The sequence below is a fragment of the Chanos chanos genome, chromosome 2 (genome assembly GCF_902362185.1).
Source record: "Chanos chanos chromosome 2, fChaCha1.1, whole genome shotgun sequence".
In the NCBI taxonomy this organism is placed as follows: Eukaryota; Metazoa; Chordata; class Actinopteri; order Gonorynchiformes; family Chanidae; genus Chanos; species Chanos chanos.
The window spans coordinates 4,798,709-4,816,662 of record NC_044496.1 but is presented as its reverse complement, the minus strand read 5'-3'; the positions used below and the strand labels follow the sequence as shown (position 1 = coordinate 4,816,662).

The window sequence follows — 17,954 nt, the reverse complement described above, 5'->3', positions numbered from 1 at the left end:
TGAGTGAGCGTGGGTGAGAGTGTGCGTGCGCGCGTGCGTGTGAGTGAGCATGTGTGAGAGTGTGTGTGTGTGTGTGTGTGAGTGAGCGTGTCTGAGAGTGTGTGTGTGAGTGAGTGTGTGTGAGACTGTGTATTTGAGTGTGTGTGTGTGTATGAGTGCAAACCTTGAGGAAAGGAACCAGGTAAGGTTGTGGAGAGGATTTCAGCTCTGTCTGCAGTCGGTTGGTGAATTCTTCAGGCTCAATCTTGGCATCCTGGGTAAGTTTGAGAAGAAGACGCAAAAGAAATGAATCCATAAGGGAAATGTTAATTTCATAGTAGGGACAAGGCTGGGTTTTGGGGAATGGGACTTGCACAACAGGCCAAAAAAAGAAATAAAAAAAGTAGCATAGGAAATATAGGAAATCAGGTCACACCTACAACATCACTCGAATATCTGAACGCTGAGATAAATATAAATTTACCCACTTATGGTATACACACCAAAACAACTGAAAGTGAACTGTGGTGCTTTAGAACACATTACACTACAAACATTCATTCATTTCATTAAAACTAGAAAAAAAAAAAATTGGCTACAAAAATGGAGTCCTCTCCTTATGTGACCCACATCCAGAGTTGAAAGCACAGCTATGCATAATCTGACTCCATTAATGAATGACTTCAAACTCAATAGCCCTGCAGTTAGAGAAAAAAAAAAAAAACCTTGACTGATGTTTAATAATGAGTGTTTCATGCTGCCACCTAGAGGTGAAAAGAGCACATTACACTGCAGCGTCCCCCCACTCCTCCCCCCTCCCCCAGTGCTCCTGATGCTCACGTTTGCTCCAGAGCTGTGTCATGTCTAAAACTTCAGCGGTATTATCACCCTGCAGTTTCCCGATGCTCACAACCTCAGCCCGTCCTGTAGAAACTCACCAAAAGGTCCTGCACCAGGGCCTTCACGTTGCGGGACGTCTCGGGAGAGGGCGAGTTGTGGGAGGCCAGCTTAATCAACGTGGCCAGGAAGTTCTTGCACTTCTTCACATTCTCTTGCATCTCCTAGGGGGTGGCAGGAGTAAAACCAGAGTAAAACCAGACCATTGTAGTCAAGTGAATGACCGGTGTGTGTAACCTACTGTGTAATTGTACGGGTTCTGCTTTGCACTCGTGTGAGAGTGCAGCTCTCAACCACCATCATGGTGATTCGTCATCAACTGAGAGTCAAAGACAAGATCAGTTGTAAGGCTGTTATTTTCTGTCTTGACTGAGTCAAAGTTCAGAATATTGGCTCCTGTTTCGCCCTGTCACGTTGGAGCAAGAACAAAAACTGATCCACGACCGTAGACCAAACCCTTCTGTGTGAACAACGTGACCCGAGCGTGAGTAAAGCTGCTCCTGACAGATTTTCTCTGACAATAGAGTTAACCTGAAAGTGCCTTGACACAGACAGGCTAGGTGACACGCTCTTGTCTGTGCGTATGTGTCTCTGAGTGTCTGTATGTGTGTGTGTGTGTGTGTGTGTGTGTGTACATATGTACATGTGTGTGCTTGTTTGTGTGTTTATTTCGATTGGACTGTACCCAAGGGAAGAAACATCAGTGCCTTCTTGTACCCAGCTGTGTGTGGCCGGTGCGTCTGTGACAAAGCCAGCCTGCTGGCAGCTGCGTGAGTGTGTGAGTCTCGAGGCCAAGGGAGCGGATGGAAGAGGAGGGGATGGGGGGGGGGGGGGGGGGTTACTAAGACCTGTGAGACGACAGAAGCTCCAGGGACGGGGGCCGTGGTGCTCTGGGGGCCCAGGGGCTGCTGGGAGGCGGGTTGAGCCTGAGCCTGGGAGGCCATGACTGCGGGGACCTGCTGGGGTGCCGTCACCGCCACCGCCGCTGCCACGGGCGCCTTCTGCAAGAGCAAAGGAGCAGACAGAGAGATAAACAGGACGTGACGCCTGCCTGGCAGCAAGGCCACGGAGAACAGGAGGGAACCGGAGTGCTGTTCCTGTCACATCGTGTGTCCTGACTTCTGCGGATGTGGCTTCACACAAAGGAGAGGGTGATGTGAGCAAAAAAAAAAAGAAAAAAAAAAAGTCTACATCCCATAATAATAAGTCTACCTGACAAGCCACAAACTTTTCACGCGCGCCTGTGAACGTTTGACCTCGTCCCACGCCGTTTACCTGCAAAAACTTTGATCTACATCAGCAAAGTCATTTCCTTGCTACGGTACAGTGAAATGATGCCAAAAGACGACACGACTGGAAACTGCTGTGTTACAAAAAAAAACCCAAATCTGAATGGCTTAAGGTTGTCTCAAATAGCTCTTCATCTAGTCTTAACTACACTCTTTGGCGTATGTTGTCAAAAAAAAAAAAGAAATTCTGCAAAACGTCACAATTTTAAAAAATAGAATACTGGAAGCCATTCGGTTTCGAATGAGGCTGGATCTGCTACTATATACAGTCTCCTCTTTGCAAACCAAAGGAGCCGTGCGCTGAGGAAAATGACTAAGGACGGCTCAAAGCGTGTGTGTGGGCCGGGAGGTGCTCACTGGAGGTGTTGCAGAGGCTGAGGTCTGAAGGACTGGGCTAGGGGTGGGGGACTGCACCATCTTGGCCTGGACTGGAGGACCTGGCCGGATAGCCTGAGTAGTCACAGGAGACTGCGGAAAAGAGAGGAAGGGGAGGAAAAGAAGAAGAAGAATAGAGAGAGAGAGAGAGAGAGAGAGGGGGAAAGGTGAGAGAAAAAAGGAAAACGGTGCTGTCAGAGGATAGAAACAGGAGGATCTGTTACACCTGAACATGGCTGGCTCAGAGCTGACCGAATTACAACTCTGTTCTCTGTGTTAAGCTTTTCTTTTTTTTTTTTTTTAAACACCCCCTCTTGTTTCTTGTACCTGTGTCTGTGTAAGTGCGTCTGTGTAAGCGTCATCAAGTAGGCCAGTCACATTCAGGTATATCTTGTGGAAACAGTATAAATAAAAGATGGAAGCATAGAGTGAGATATAAGTTAGACAGGCAAAGGACAGAACTGTCTATTCAGAAGAGGAGTCAAGAGAGGCAAAGTAGGAGAACATCTGGGAGAAATACTGAACTCTTCAGTGTGGCGGTGAGAGGGGGCGCCACAAACACACAAACATGACCACAAAGTCAGAACAAGCCGCTAAAACCCACAGAAGAAAACCTGAGAAACTTCGAACACAGACAGTGTGGGATTTGTACTCAGTCTCCGATGTGCTTAGAATCATTACACACAGGCTTTGCTTCATATCCTAACAGAAACAACAATGTAAGGTTATTTTGGGTATAGAATCATTACACACCGGCTTTGCTTCATATCCTAACAGAAACAACAATGTAAGGTTATTTTGGCTATATAACATTTGGTTAAAGATGAGCCTTATTGAGGTGGAGGTGGAGGTGGAGGTGGAGGTGGAGGTGGAGGTGGAGGTGGAAGTGGAGGAGGAGGAGGGGAGACAACAGATCTCCACACACCGACACTCCTGGCTCAACAGGCTGAAAGCCCGAACGGCCAGTCTGGACACGGCAGAGTGAGAGAGGAGACCCCTACGTCCAAGACCTGGACCTCCTCCAAGCTTTCAGAGCAGACCCACCACAACTAACCCCCCCAAGCCTCTCCCCCCCGGAGGGCTGTCACAAGTGGGTAGGGGGCAGAAATCCTTCTCCTCTCCTCTCCTCTCCTCTCCCCAAACTGTCTCCCTCAACAGATGCGAGTCGACTGGCTGCGAGCGAGAGACGGAGGGGCCCAGAGGAAGCTGGGAAAAGCCGAGAGGCCCTACATGCCGTCGGCCATGCCATCACAACTTATCGCTCAGGCGGGAGAGGGGGGGGGCTAAAGAGATGTTAGCTTTTTAAAACAATCAGGCAGTTGGCCGATGAATGATTTAACGCGGGTGGAAGGAAGCGTGTCGGGGAGCGTCTTCCGCTCAACCCCCCCCCTCTCCCCCCCCCGGGTGACAGGGGAGTGACAGCAGGCTGGGGAACTGAACAGGGGGAATCAGACCCGTTCAGATCCTGTGTGTTTCGCAGGCACAGCCTGCCTGCCTGTGTGTGTGTGTGTGTGTGTGTGTGTGTGTGTGTGTGTGTGTGTGTGCTGATCATGGCACACATCAGTTAAACAGGGCACTGGCACCCCCATGAAGTCAGCGCCGCCACTGCTGGGAGACCGAACGACATCAGAAAAGACCAGTAGGGGGAAACAAAAAAAAAAAATATCAGAAAAAAGTATCATGGCATTATAGTTTGGGTAATGGAAAATTTGGTATTATATCTCAGTACTGTAATATTCTCATTTGTACTAACGATGAATAAAACTGTAATTAAATTTCTTCTTCCTCTTTTTTTTTTTTTTTTCAGGTATATATTCAAGACTAATGTGGCAAGACACATAAATGGATTCAGGGCAACTGTTGTCTCTTGATGCAACAACTTTATTCGTTTTAAATGAATCTTCCACAAGTTTCACTGCAATTAAAACTAACCACAGCCACAGGAAAAGAACATACAAATCAGATAAGAAAAATAACCTAATACCATACAATAATAATGCACCTAGTTTGAGGCTGTGAACAGTGAACCAGGGTGAAAACAGAGAAAAAAAACCCAGATTGTCTTGCTCAGAATGAGAGCATGAGACAGGCACATGCTTGCAGCGAACTAATTCAACTGGACTGTAACCACTGAAGATCTCTGAGAGGAACTGTCGCCCTCTTGTGGTACATGAATAGCATTGCTCTGAACTGTGATTGGAGGAGAGCTACAGTCAGTGAAAAATGGTTTGTTTTAAAACGACAGGGCAGTAAATTCCTGGCTTGATGTGGTTATGTACACTTATAAGCGAGCTCAAAGGAAAATAAACAAGTAAATAACCACTGTCACTCCACTCCCAGACTATAACCCTAAACCCAGGTCAACCAAAGCACATCCTATAGGCACAAACATAATCCACAATAACAATAAAAACATCACAACCGAAATGTACTTCATAAAGCCAGAGGGGGAAAAAGTGCTATCGTGTTCAGAAGGCAGAGAACCCAAATGGGTAAATGTAGCCATAGGAAGATGAATAGTCGTTTCAAAATGCAAATGTAAGCACTAAAATTGTGATGAATGAAGGCCTAACAGGTAGACCGTGATAAGCAAATTTCTATGCAATATTAAAGAGCTCATTAAACCCCGAGGCTTGAGGAACAAAGAAGGGCAATTAGGGAGGGTTAGAAATATTAAGCAGAGGACCTCACGTGAAACCACACAGCGGACGGCGTATCGGAGACTGGGCCGACCCGGCTCGACATGGGCCGCGCGATCTGAGAGAAATGGATCTGTCCTGATTCACGTGGCGTTAAACGCCACCAACTTGTTCCCCTCATGATGCGTGTATGTTACCTATATTTTTAGTTTCTGGGGGGGGGGGGGGGGGGGGGAGTGGTGTGTGGGTACTTTGCGTGTATATATACACATACATACACCAGTGGCCACAGAGTGTGTCTCAGCAAAGAAACAATTGAACAGAGTCCCCTCCAAAAATGATTCACTCTCACTTCTCCTCTCTGAACAAAGGCTGGTGGAGAAAAAATGAACATCGCCTATAAATATATATAATATAAATATATATTAAACTGCCAGACAGTACTTTATTCAATTTTTAAATAAATCTATTCAATTTAATGAATTAAGAAATTAAAAGAGATCATGTACTCATGAAATTTCCAATAGATTCACCATTATTAAATGTCACAATTTAGAAGTGCTGAATCAGCCCCAACACACACACACACACACACATACACACAATAAGACAGAGGGTTTAGGAGAAAATTCTTCCATCCAGTTTGTCAAAATAGCTACAGAACTATAGTGGGCCTCTGAAATACAAATCTAACTCCAGACTTCATCAAACTGCCAATAGGCTTTTAGGACTGCCAGATAAAAACACACGGGGAGATCGGTCAAAAAAAAAATGTATGTAGACATGTCCAACTGGCACTGGGAGACAGACTGGAACAAAGAGTTTTGGACAAATGAGACCAAAACTGAGGTCTTATTTACAGCAGTGGTGGACCTGGCATTGAAAGGGAGACTGCTACATGGAAAACCTCGACCCTAAGGTGAAATACGACTTTGGATTTATTGATAGACTTCTTGTGCGTCAACTAGAACTGGAGGAGCTCTTGTTAAGGTCAGTGGAATCATGAATTACAGAAAAAGAATCCAGAACACAAGACATTTTGGCCAAAAAAAATCGACTTCATTTTGCCAGGACACTGAGACTGCTAACTGACATTTTAGCAAGACAGCAATCCTAATTCACAGAGGAGACATTAACTACCTTCAATACTGCTGTTTTTAAAATGTCTCTCAACACAAAGACATCGACCAAAAAGATAAGGAACTAAGTGGCTCTCTGCTTACCAGCAGACTGACAAGAGGGATGGTTTCCCTTAAGTCAACGAGTTTGCATTCCTGAGTGGCGTGTCCAGGAAAAGCAGCAGCCAACAGGTCCATCAAGGCTTGAATCTCAGCTGTGCAACACTTGGTTGCAGCGACCAAGTAGAGATGGGAACAAAAACCAGTATGCATTCTACATACAGGTGAGTGAGTCAGTGTCTCTCTCTCCCTCTAACTCAGTGGTAGCCACGGTTACGCAGGTGGCTCTGTGGTCTGGGAATACATTGGAGAGAAAAGCACTGTCCTTCAGGCCTGTCACATCACTTGCTGCATTAACACACAAGTCGTACTGTGGGAAAAGGAAACGGTTGTTTTCATACGCGATGGAGGAGGAGGAGGCATGCTCTCATTTTAACTTACTGTACTCATGTTTTAGGACTTTAGCTGCATATTCATGTTCAGCTTTTGTAGGGCCACTGAGCACTCATGCTGTTTCTCAAGGACTTCATGGTGGGGTTGTTGGTGTGTGTGTGTGTGTGTGTGTGTGTGTGTGTGTATGTGTGTGTGTGTATGTGTGTGTGTGTATGTATGTGTGTGTGTTGCAGAGGGTTATAAAAGATAGTGGTACCAAGTTGTCCCACCTCTGTTAAAGATTTTTAAACAGTTTTCCTAAAGGGCATAATAACTGCAGCCGAAGGAAGGGACAGAAGAGAAATTAGTGGGCCCTGCCTGGGATTCAAACCCACAACCCTCTGGTTCCTGATGTGAAACCTTAACCCACTGAGTCACTAACACAGCCTGAGTAGATACAGTTTTCCTGTGTATGGCATGATCTGAGTTCCCTACATGCCTGCTTGATCAGCAGAACAGAACACACAGGGGACCCCGCTGGGCCTTATGCTACGGATGCCACATACGGACAATGGAGTCTTTGACCTTGTGCCCGTGTGTGGACAGTAGTGAGCCACGCCGTTCAGGGTGGACACTCTTTCTGCATTACGCTGCAAACAAATGGATACTCCTCCCTGTCTACAGAGGAACAGAAGGAAGAGAGGAGGCAGGTGAGAGATCTGTGTTATCAGCCTGGCCTTCCGCTGGGTTGACACAATGGAAATGTTGAAAGTGCTGATTTCACCAATTCCATGGAAATGACATACTATCTATTATAGCGTTCAGGAAAAAGGTAAAAACACATTTACAGCTGGGCACCTGCAAGATTCACTTTATATACAGTCTTTTGTCACTACTCTGCTTCAGTGAAACTAAAAGACAGCTAGATGGCACTGTTCACCCACTACTACCATTCAAAATTTCTTACTGGGCAGTAAAAAAAAAAAACAAAAAAAAAAACATCAAGCCTAATGCTCACAGGGGTTTTTGTAGAACAATGTGGTTGTGATGGAACATGGACTTTGGTAATATTTGAGGACATTTCTAGGCATTGTGTTGGCAATTTAAAATGACAGGAAGATGCTAGATTGAATTAAAGAAAAGAAAAAGAACAGAAATCCCCAAACCCCAGACACTAAAAGCGCTGGCAGTCCAGTAAACAAATGTCAGGGTGACATCATAAAGAAAAACTGTTTTAGTGAACGGTCTAGTTAACCTAGGTTTTTCGACATACTTCACTGGTATTTTATGAGGTCATTTCTGAATGTGATCAACTGCTGATTAGAGCTCATTAAAATGAAACAACAGCAACAAATATTATCCTCTAAATACATAACAAATTTCAAAGCAGAATGTTCAAATGTCTGGCACGACAGAAAGACCACGCATAGCGAAAGACAATGAGGTAACTGTTTAGAACTTAAGCCACAAAAGTTGTTGACAGAATTTAAAAAAAAAAAAAAAAAAAAACCCTCATGAAAGAATAATAGCTTAATTTTACACAGTCCAGAATGTCTTTTAAAAGAATTTTAATTTATTGCAGTCTTTGTTCAAGTCATTTCTTTATATTGTACTTCTGTAGTTTTTCTTTTTTTTTCTCTCTGCATTTTTTTTCTTTTTTAAATCATGATATCCAGTAAGCCAACATTCATTAGGGTTTGTTTTCAATTATACCACTCCCTGTGCTCACCCTTCTTACTCATACTAGGGCCTCCATTAAGAGAAGCCCTTCTTAAGGCATTCCTGCACAGTTCCTGATAACTAGCGCTCACTAATGGTCCAAACAAGAGGCCTTAATTATATTTCATTAAAATCCAATGAAGGTGAAGAGTTGTCTAAACGATGACTACAGCTGCTAATTTAAAACCAATACACTATTAAGGAAACATAATCACAGGATCCGGTTTTTAATTCGGCCTAATTGACCACACAGACAGCATCCCTTGTCGTATGTACTCGCAAACATTAGAATGTCTTAGAGACACAATCATCTAGCAGGAAGAAGAAGCAATAATCAACAAACAAATGTGGATAGTTATTTAACAAAAAAATACAGGCAGAACCACAGTTCTTTGAATTCAAACCCGTGTTTGTCCTTGACAAAAATGTTAACAAATCCAGCAGTGAAAAGGTTTTGTGTTCAGCTCTTCACAAACATTTTTATTAGGAAGTTCAGACATTTTGTTGGTGTTTCTGTTTTTCTGTTGGTAACATCCTGGGATGTAGAGGGTGGAAAAGATCACTGGATTCTCTATTTGATTACAATTCATATTAAAAAAGTGATCAAACAATAAAGCTTCCAGTTGTACAAGTTTAGTCAAAAATGATACCAAAGCTCGTAAGCATTTCCTGTCAGTTTGAAAGCTACCAGACAGACGTGAGAGAGTGACCGGGGTTCAGTACCTGTGGAGTGGCCACTCTGAAGGTGGTTCCGGTGGTGGGTGTGGCCGGGCGTGGTGAGATGTTGCTCTGGGCCTGCGCTTGGGCTTGGGCTTGGGCCTGGGCCTGGGCCAGAGCCTGCTGAGGAACCATTACCAGCTGACCCATCTCTGTCCGCACCAGCACCATACCTGAAATAAAAGGACGCTGGTCAGTACCAGTGAAACCCATTTGGATGAAGTCATGGTAAAACCTCAACGTTGGCAAACCTCATCAGGACCCCCTCTCTCCACTCCAAAGTCTTGCACAAGCCCAGAATTACACACCACTGGTTTTGAGCTTCAGCACAATGAGTAGAGTGTAAATTCAAAGCGAATCAATTTAGAAACTCAGTAGGCTAATACTTTACAATAAACCTAAAAGATCCATGGTGCAAATTCTACAGACTCTGCAAAGCACAGAGAGATCTCGGCAGGTGTGAATGAGAATTTCAACTTAGGGAAACTGTAGCGGGATCTCCTCGCCTCATAACAGGGTTTGGAGCTGGCAGAGGGTTCCTCTCACACCACTCAGCTCGATAGATTCAATAAATACCTAATGGACCCCAATATCTGTAAAACAATCTTCCTGCGGGGGCTACACTGATACATCAGAGCGCCAGTATTTTCCACCGGCATTGACCTGCCAATAACATTATGAAAGACTGCAGTAGTGTTTCGCATTAAATTTAAAAGCTCTGTGGACCAGCCGTACAGATTGAATGAACAGGATATCTGAATAGCTTTACAGATGCTGTGATCTATCTTCGAATTATGTGGACTGAACAATTTTTTTTTTTTCAAAGTTTTCCCCACTAAGTAAAATTAATTGCATATCGCAGTAATAGCTCAGTTCCCTTCTATGACCAGCTGGCTTCAAAAAATATCAATGTTTAAAAAAAATAGTTAAAAATCAAATGTTTTTCAGATTGTCTTTCCCCCAGTGGCTAACTCAGACAAAACACAGAACACTTGACTAATGCTGTCTGTACTAAAGATGTTTGGCAAAACCACCCAAATATCCAAGCAAGTCCAAAAACATCTCATTAGTCTGATATCCCTATACCAGTATTATGTCCGAGTGGCAAAACAGACTCAGACAAAGGATGTTTTGGAAGAGGGATCTGGATAACTTAAGAAAAAAAAAAATACCTCCATCTGCCCTCACTGTTGGCAATTTTGTCCCTCATTATGTTTGGTCGGGTGGTTCAGACGCTCTGTCTGGGGCCAAGGTACATCATAGGACTAAAAGGTTCCAGAATCCAAGCGATGAGAATCTCCGCTCTACAACATGCCAGGTCTACCACTGGCCTACCACTCATTTTTTCTTTATACTGGCCATGCATACTGTATATCTATATAAGCAATTTTTGGTCATTTCAACAACTCATTTTGCAGGGGAAACAGTATAGTTGGTAAAACAGAGCAATAGCTAAATCAGTCTGTACATGATTTTCATTCAGTGAGATTAACGTGTGATGTTTTCAAACGCTAATGCTGTGACCTGTATGTTTAGTCATGCTGTCACTCTTTGTCATTTGATCATACTGAAACACCTAAAATGTTTTATTTAGACAGGCTTTTGGCTCTAACGCTGTCCAGCAAAAAGCAGAAACAAACAAACAAAAAAAACAAAAGAGGCTTCTTTGCTGTGGTGCAGTCGACGCACGTGGAGAATGACAAATACAAAGATAACAGCAAGCATCACCAGTCAGTCTAGCAATGCCCCGTTGGCCTTTGCTTGGCCTATACCGACACATTTAGTATTTAGTATTCATTTACTATGTTCTCTTCAAAAGAGAAGAAAAATAAGCGATGTAATGAAAACAAGCAAAATTCTCTTTGTTGTTTTAACTCAAAACACGCAGATTTGAAGCCGTAGGTCTCTGGTTTAGACACCATGAATGGTTGTTAGCTTGACATTTTGGGCGGAAAAATTAAAGGAAAAAACTAGCGGAAGTACAAACAGAGGTTCTCCACAGTGCTACTCTGATCCTCCATCCTCCACACTCTTTCTAGAAAGAGATCCTCGCTTACTTTGGGCAAGTCTTACATCACAATTAACTTTAATAAATGGGATTCTGGCTGACGAATTATAGGTTTGCCAGTTTCAAGACCTAGCGACAAATGTCTGCAAACTTGCCAAAATTAACACAAAATTGGGGCACTTCAGCAAAAACTAAACGCTCAAGAAACCAAACAGGCCTTTTTAAGTGGTCGAGAGGGGTGCCCTCCCAAAATGAAAGGACTCAGCACTTTTCTAGAAATGATGTAACGAAAACAGAGCATACAGATGTCTGGATCAGCATTCCTAGCGGTCTAAAAATCTCATTTTGAAAAGTAACAGATGAGTTTCAGTTTAAGGCATATTCCCATTATGTTACAGGCTGACGGCAAAGGAAAGCTGTGAGACTCGCAATCTGACGGAGGACTCAACGTTTCAAGAGAAATCACCACCTCTCTGGAAACAGCTACAAGGCCAGGTGTTTGTGACAGAACTTCAGAATGTCATCGTTTTCATACAACGTTTTGTCGCTCTGTTCCATAACTACAAAAGAACACCTACATTAAACATACAACTCTCCTTTCAATTTTTAAAGTTTTCAATGTCCACTTAACTTTCAGAATTACTGTCACTAAGTATTGAAATACATCGCCGGAGCTCCACTCTGCTCTCTCTCAACCACTCAGGTTCTTTGGATAAAAAAGGAGGGAAAATCAAATGAATGGGCATTTGACTCCTCCCCTGTCTCTCGGCTCCTCTAGCTGGCAGAGAAGAGTATGAAACAGGAGTGGTGACCAGTTTGACAAAAATGCATTTAAAAAAAACAAACAAACAAACAAAAAAACATCATGGCGCAAACCCTTAGCTCTCCACTTAATTCAAACTCATTTCCAATGACTCCAGTATGCTATGGATGCATCAATTAATATTCGATGATAGTAATTGGCAATGTCTCACACACAAACTAGCTAAAGCCTGACATTGATCAGCATCTATTTAGCAACGATGTCCTGTAGCTTGCTGGCCAAGGGCTATAATAACAGCACCTTAACGCATGAATTAAAAAAAAAAAAGACATTAAAACCGGTTTAAAAAAATCTAAAAAGCAAATAAGTCTGAAGAGGTGCAAAAACTGAAAGCTGAAAAAAGAGATACGTTTTTAAAATTCCACTTGAAAACATTTTTAAAAATAATAAGCTTTTTATATAATAAAATAGCTTATAAATCTGAGAGGACCCCCAGAATGACTGTTTTATTAACATTTCCTTTGCCTGTACGTTGCCATAACTACCAAAACAAAGGACACTCCAACACAAAGTGTTTTAATGTGGGATCAACTTATTTCTTGCCACCAGAACATCTTCACTGCGTCTCTGCATAAATTCCACAAGTGCCTTGAACTCTTCTACACGGACACCACACGATACTCCCACAAGAAATTTGGTGTTGTAAGAAAGAAAAAAAAAAACTGTCTCGGAATCCACCACAGAATTTCCCATAACCGTTATGGGAATTAGGCTGAGATGTGGCGACTGAGATGGCCCTGCTTCACATTGTTTTCATGCTCATCTAAACCATACAGCAACCTCTCATGCCCTTCTTGTGGGTCATGCTAGAAAGGATCGCTCCCAATAGGTTACACTCCTTCAGTACAGAGGTAACCACTCAGATTGGCTTTGCACTTGTTTATGTTTCTTTTGCCCTCAAAAGGATTTAGTGGATCTATTCCGTGAATAGGAAAATGAAGCCTAACATCATAAAAGAGCCATTGGAACTCCTCACCAAGAGAAGCAAGACTGGGCTTGGAGGTTCTTTCGAAGTTCACCACACGGGCACTCGTTCACATGTTGACAACCAATTCGATTCAGTTCAGTATTACTGTCATTAACACCATGTGCAGGCACAAGTGTAAACGAAAAGAGGGAAAAACAAAGTGAGACGTGTTCATCTGGTCTTTTTTCCCTCCTCCTCCAATCAGAAAGGCAAAACTCTCTATATTCTTTGCACCACTTAATTTGCCAGCGTGTAGGTTAGATGTAATAAAGCAGTGGTTTTAAACGCACGTCCTGGGTATTTAAACTCCTTAAAGCCCTGCCATTTCTTTGTTTTAACCTTCCAGAACTTATTGAGCCAATCACAGGTTTGATGATTAGTTGACCAGTGGAATCAGGTGCGCTAGTGATGGACTGGACAGCAGAACCCTAAGGAACAGATTAAGAGACATGCGCTGTGTTCGAAATATCCACTCGTTCACTCACTCACTATACAGTCGACCCTCCACAGTCAAGGAGGGGGGTTAGGGGCGCGGGACCCGCGTGAAAGTGGAAAAAACGCAAATATATCTAGGCCCCCACCCGTACCTTAACTCTTAATACAGTTGACCATATTTAAGACAAAAAAAGTAAAACGATGCACAGGCTTCCTAGTACCGAGAGTGTGGTGTCCTGAGTGTGTGGTCCGCAGGTCTTTAGTGCACTGAAGCTTTTTATAAAATGTCACTTTTTATAATAATTTTGTGCATATGGTAGTAAATGATAAAATAGATTAATAATACATATATTTTATGCCTTTATGACTCAGTAAACTTTTTTTTTTTTTAGTTTTCTTTACATTTTCTAGTCTAAGCGCGTCGTCTGCAATTTTTCGCAGTAGGCCGCAAAACTCCAAAAAAAAAAATCTCGTTTAATTATTAAGAATAATGAAATCCGTGAAAGTTAAACCCACAAAAGTCGAGGTTCAACTGTACAGTGTTTGCTACATAGAACACTCACTGAGGGACAGACAGCTGTTGATACATTTCGGACTCTATTTAGATGTGACGCTGCTACATAATTATGCGTCGGGTATTCGTAATTATTCGACATTTCCAACAGCGCTACAAAATGGCTGATTCACTATATAGTGCACTACAGAGTGGGTGAGTGGACATGTTGAACGCAGCGATAGTTCATCAAACCCTCAAATTATTAGAGGGTTAAAACAAAGATCAGCAGTGCATGGGGGTCCCCTGACCTGGTGCTGAAAGCCACTGTAATAAGGAGTTAATGCACTGTAGCCTTGCATCCCCCTTTGTAAAGTTCTCAGTGGACTGTTCCCGATGCAAGCGCTGGCTCACACCCCAGACCAGTATTTGTAGTCAACTATTTCGGAGTCGCTCATCTGTTTTGCCTTGCATCTCTAAAAACAATGCAAAGATCACTTTTGAAGGCTATGCGCCGCCATCCGCAGCTGGCCCTTATTTATGGCCCTGGCCCTTATTAAAAGATTTATTCCTCAATCCTTTATGCCAACATCACCATAACCACTGATCCTTACAAAACACAGGCAAGCCAAGCAGCCTTCATCACTACTGCGCCTGAAAAAAACGTACCCTAACAATCACCCCCCCGTTCCAATGACACTGAGGTCTCTTCACCCAGCCATGGTAGCTACAATAACAGGTTCCTGGGCCCGACCTGCATTTTAATACCTGACTCTAAGCATTACAGGACATTATAACAGCTTAATTAACCCAGGAACCAAATCTGCATGGAAGCACCTGCTTTAAATGTGCTTCGCAATCTCAGATCAATTTCATTTCTTTTGGCAGTTGCCTAATATCCCTTCACGACGCTACAACAAGGCAACCCAGAAGGTCAGGTGTCAAGAGGTCACAGCCAAAAAGCAAAGACAGCAGACAAAACTGTATAAAGCTCACTCCTCCTTTAAAAAAAAAATAAATAAATTTTAAGTCAAATACACGTCTAAAACATAAATAACAAAATGTTTAATGAGTTTAATTAGGTAGGTGTGATCACAGCTACAAATCAGTTCTTCTTAGCGCCATATGGATAGATAATTCGAAAAAAAAATCTCTGATTGATGCCTCATATTTTGGCATTGATGTAAAACCTCAGCATAGATGAATCAATTTCCTCAGCAGTCTTTCTTCCTTTCTGGAAGACTTACGGATGACGACCTAATCACAGAGGTAGTCACAGAGCAAGCTTATTTTTTCACTGTATCCTGAATATCCTGGCTGAGAATCATTTTTGTGGGATGGTATGAAAAGACATTTTACTGATTACCTTCACACCGTTCACAGTGTAAATCCTGCACTGACACACCCATCCATGCCCCTCCTGCTGCAATGACTTGAACTACTAAACACACAGGATTATGACATTTTCATTGGTTTACAGCTCAGCGCAGTGCTGGATACAGTGACAGCCACAGTACTGAATGTGCGAAAAACATTATTTTCTACTCCATTGACGCTATGATAACTTATAAAGTAAAGTAAGCATGGAAAAAGCAATGCTCCAGTGAAGTTCAAATGGTTGATAAAAACTTTTTACAACAACTTTTTCTTTAGTCGCTTCACTAACACTTACTCACATCTCCTCAGAACTTTGATTTCATAAATGCATCTTGAGACTGAGTACATTCAGAGTAACAGTTAATCTAGACTAATGTTAATCTTATACACATACAGTTTCTGTATCACAAGTAGCTTCCCCATTTAATTTAACAGTACATATGTAAACTGTTGTGTGTGTGTGGGGGGAGGGGGGGGGGGAATAACATTTTTTAACATGACATGGGTGCAAGACCGATTTAAATAAGTTCAACAAAAGAGAAAAATAGTCAAAGAAATGGATGAAAGTTTTATTTGTTAAATTTCTCTACACAGACTTTCTCCACTCAGTCACAAGCATACTCAAGTCATTCTGTCGCAACAAGATTCAATCACAGCAAACACATGAAGCAATGCAATGAGGTAAGTGAAATGCAAAAATTAAAAAAAATAAAAATAAATTATTAGTAAATCATTTTGAAAGTGCCAAAGAAGAAATGAAAATGTGTTCAATGCAGAGAAATCTTTTTTTTTTTTTTTTTTTTGAGGCAGAGAGAAGAAACAAGTTAGAGTTTCAAGACACTTGCATTTTTGAGGAACTTACAAAAATAACATCAATGAACGACTGTGAATAAAATGTGCGTTTGTTTATTAGCAACCCAACACTGTTATTTTATTAGTGATTTTGCCTCGAGTTTTTCTTAACTGTAACAATTCTGAGTGTTTATCCGAGCTGATGATGAAAGTTCAAAAAACGTCTTACCCTGGGGAATGGTGAAACCTGGTGGTAACTGAATGGTTGTCTGCTGTTGCGGAGGTCTGACAATCAGCTGAGGTGTTACGATCCTCTGTGGAGTAGCGAGCCCAGGTCGAGGTTGAGGCTGAGTAGTTGTGGCAAGCGGAGACGTTGAAACGGACGCAGGTCTTATCATTCCAACAGATGCCGTGGTTGTCGGTTGCCCCACTACACTGACAACGGGTTTCGAGACGCCAGTCAGAGTTGCGGGACTACTGGCTGCAGGGACAGAACTCGTAACAGTACTGTGCTGTTGAGCAGCTGGAGAGCTAACAACCGAAGATGAGCATACACTTATTACAGAATTCACAGCGCCTGATTGGCCCTGAATCACAATTTTTGAATGGACAGGAGTGTCTGATTTTGACTGAGCGGAATCGGAGTTCTTGTTGTGATTCACTTGTGGAGTTACTGTTGTGGTACTGAGCGGTCCTATTCGCGCGCCTTGCTGGACCAACGCCGACACTGTAGTGCCGTTCCCATTCTGCGCGATGCTGGCTACTATGTGACTTGGGAGTCGGTGCAACGCGATTGTAGGAGTCCCCCTATCCAAAGCAATCGCGGATGTAGTCATATTTTGATGAGATACGGTATAAGTCATCGTATTTGCACATGTTACAGTCAGACTTGAACTCACGGCACTTACACTGTGAGCTATGGTCGACGCAGATCCAGCAGGAGCAGAGGCATTTGTTGGAGAGTTCGTTGACGTATCAGATCCCCCGTTACCGTTCAAACTCTGCGTTCCAGTGGATGCACTCCTTTTTACTGAAGTGGTTTGTTTTTTGCGATCGTCTGTATCCCTCGATGGCTCACTCGACCCCGAGGTAGAACCTTTGTTGCTAGGGTTGATGCTGACCAACGGAGATGGCAAAGTTACCACATCTGATGCAGACAGTGTAGTGATGTTAGATGATCCATGTGATTGCAAACCGCTTGTACTAGCTTTCACACTAGTCCCTGTAGTGGAGGTTTCCTCTAAAGGCGAAGCTGAGCATAGAGGGGAAGATTTTACATTTTTTTCTGAGCTAATTTCTTTAGAATTTGTGTCCTGATTCATCCCAGCTTTATGTTGTCCTTGTTGTTGTTGCTGTTCTGATGTACTGCCCATCTGGGCAGGTAGCGTTCTTCCCAAGTGATGATTTGCAGTGCCTGTGGACGCACCACCTCTGTTTTCCGAATGGGTAGCTGCTTGATTGCTTTGGCCAACAAGCTGCGACTCCAAAGAGCCCACTAGGTCGCTTACTGCTTTTTCGTCTACCTCGGAGAACAGCATATCTTCCAGAGGGTCGGAGGCACCCGCCATCTTTGATGTGAGATCGCTGTCTAAATTGCTCTGGAGGCCAATGCGCAGTCGTGTTACTATGCATTGTGGGAATGAGTCTGACGTCAGAGCGCCAATTCTTCAAATGTGTCTTGTTTTGTGTGTGTATGTTGACAACCCGATGTTATTGTAGAACATCTTAATGAAAAGGACATGTTATGGAGGATAATTGCATATCGCCGTTACGCTGACTCCTTAATACTGTTACCAATTGTCTCCTGATGTAATAACATCGAATAATGTGTCGCGACTTCAGAAGAACTTAAGTCACAATCCTTTTGTCAACAAAAGCTGCAGTTTTAGTTTCA

The 17,954-nt window shown here is 42.9% G+C and overlaps 1 protein-coding gene across 1 annotated transcript in view; it reads right to left on the bottom strand.

Moving 5' to 3' along the window:
• LOC115805439 (transcription initiation factor TFIID subunit 4) overlaps nt 1-17,628 on the bottom strand; it is a 67,515-nt gene extending 49,887 nt beyond the window's left edge. The window contains 7 exon segments of the mRNA XM_030766022.1: nt 164-253; nt 918-1,040; nt 1,725-1,877; nt 2,487-2,633; nt 6,703-6,705; nt 9,172-9,338; nt 16,290-17,628. Of these exon segments, the coding sequence (XP_030621882.1) occupies nt 164-253; nt 918-1,040; nt 1,725-1,877; nt 2,487-2,633; nt 6,703-6,705; nt 9,172-9,338; nt 16,290-17,628 (2,022 nt within the window).
• Nucleotides 17,629-17,954: the final 326 nt, after the last annotated feature.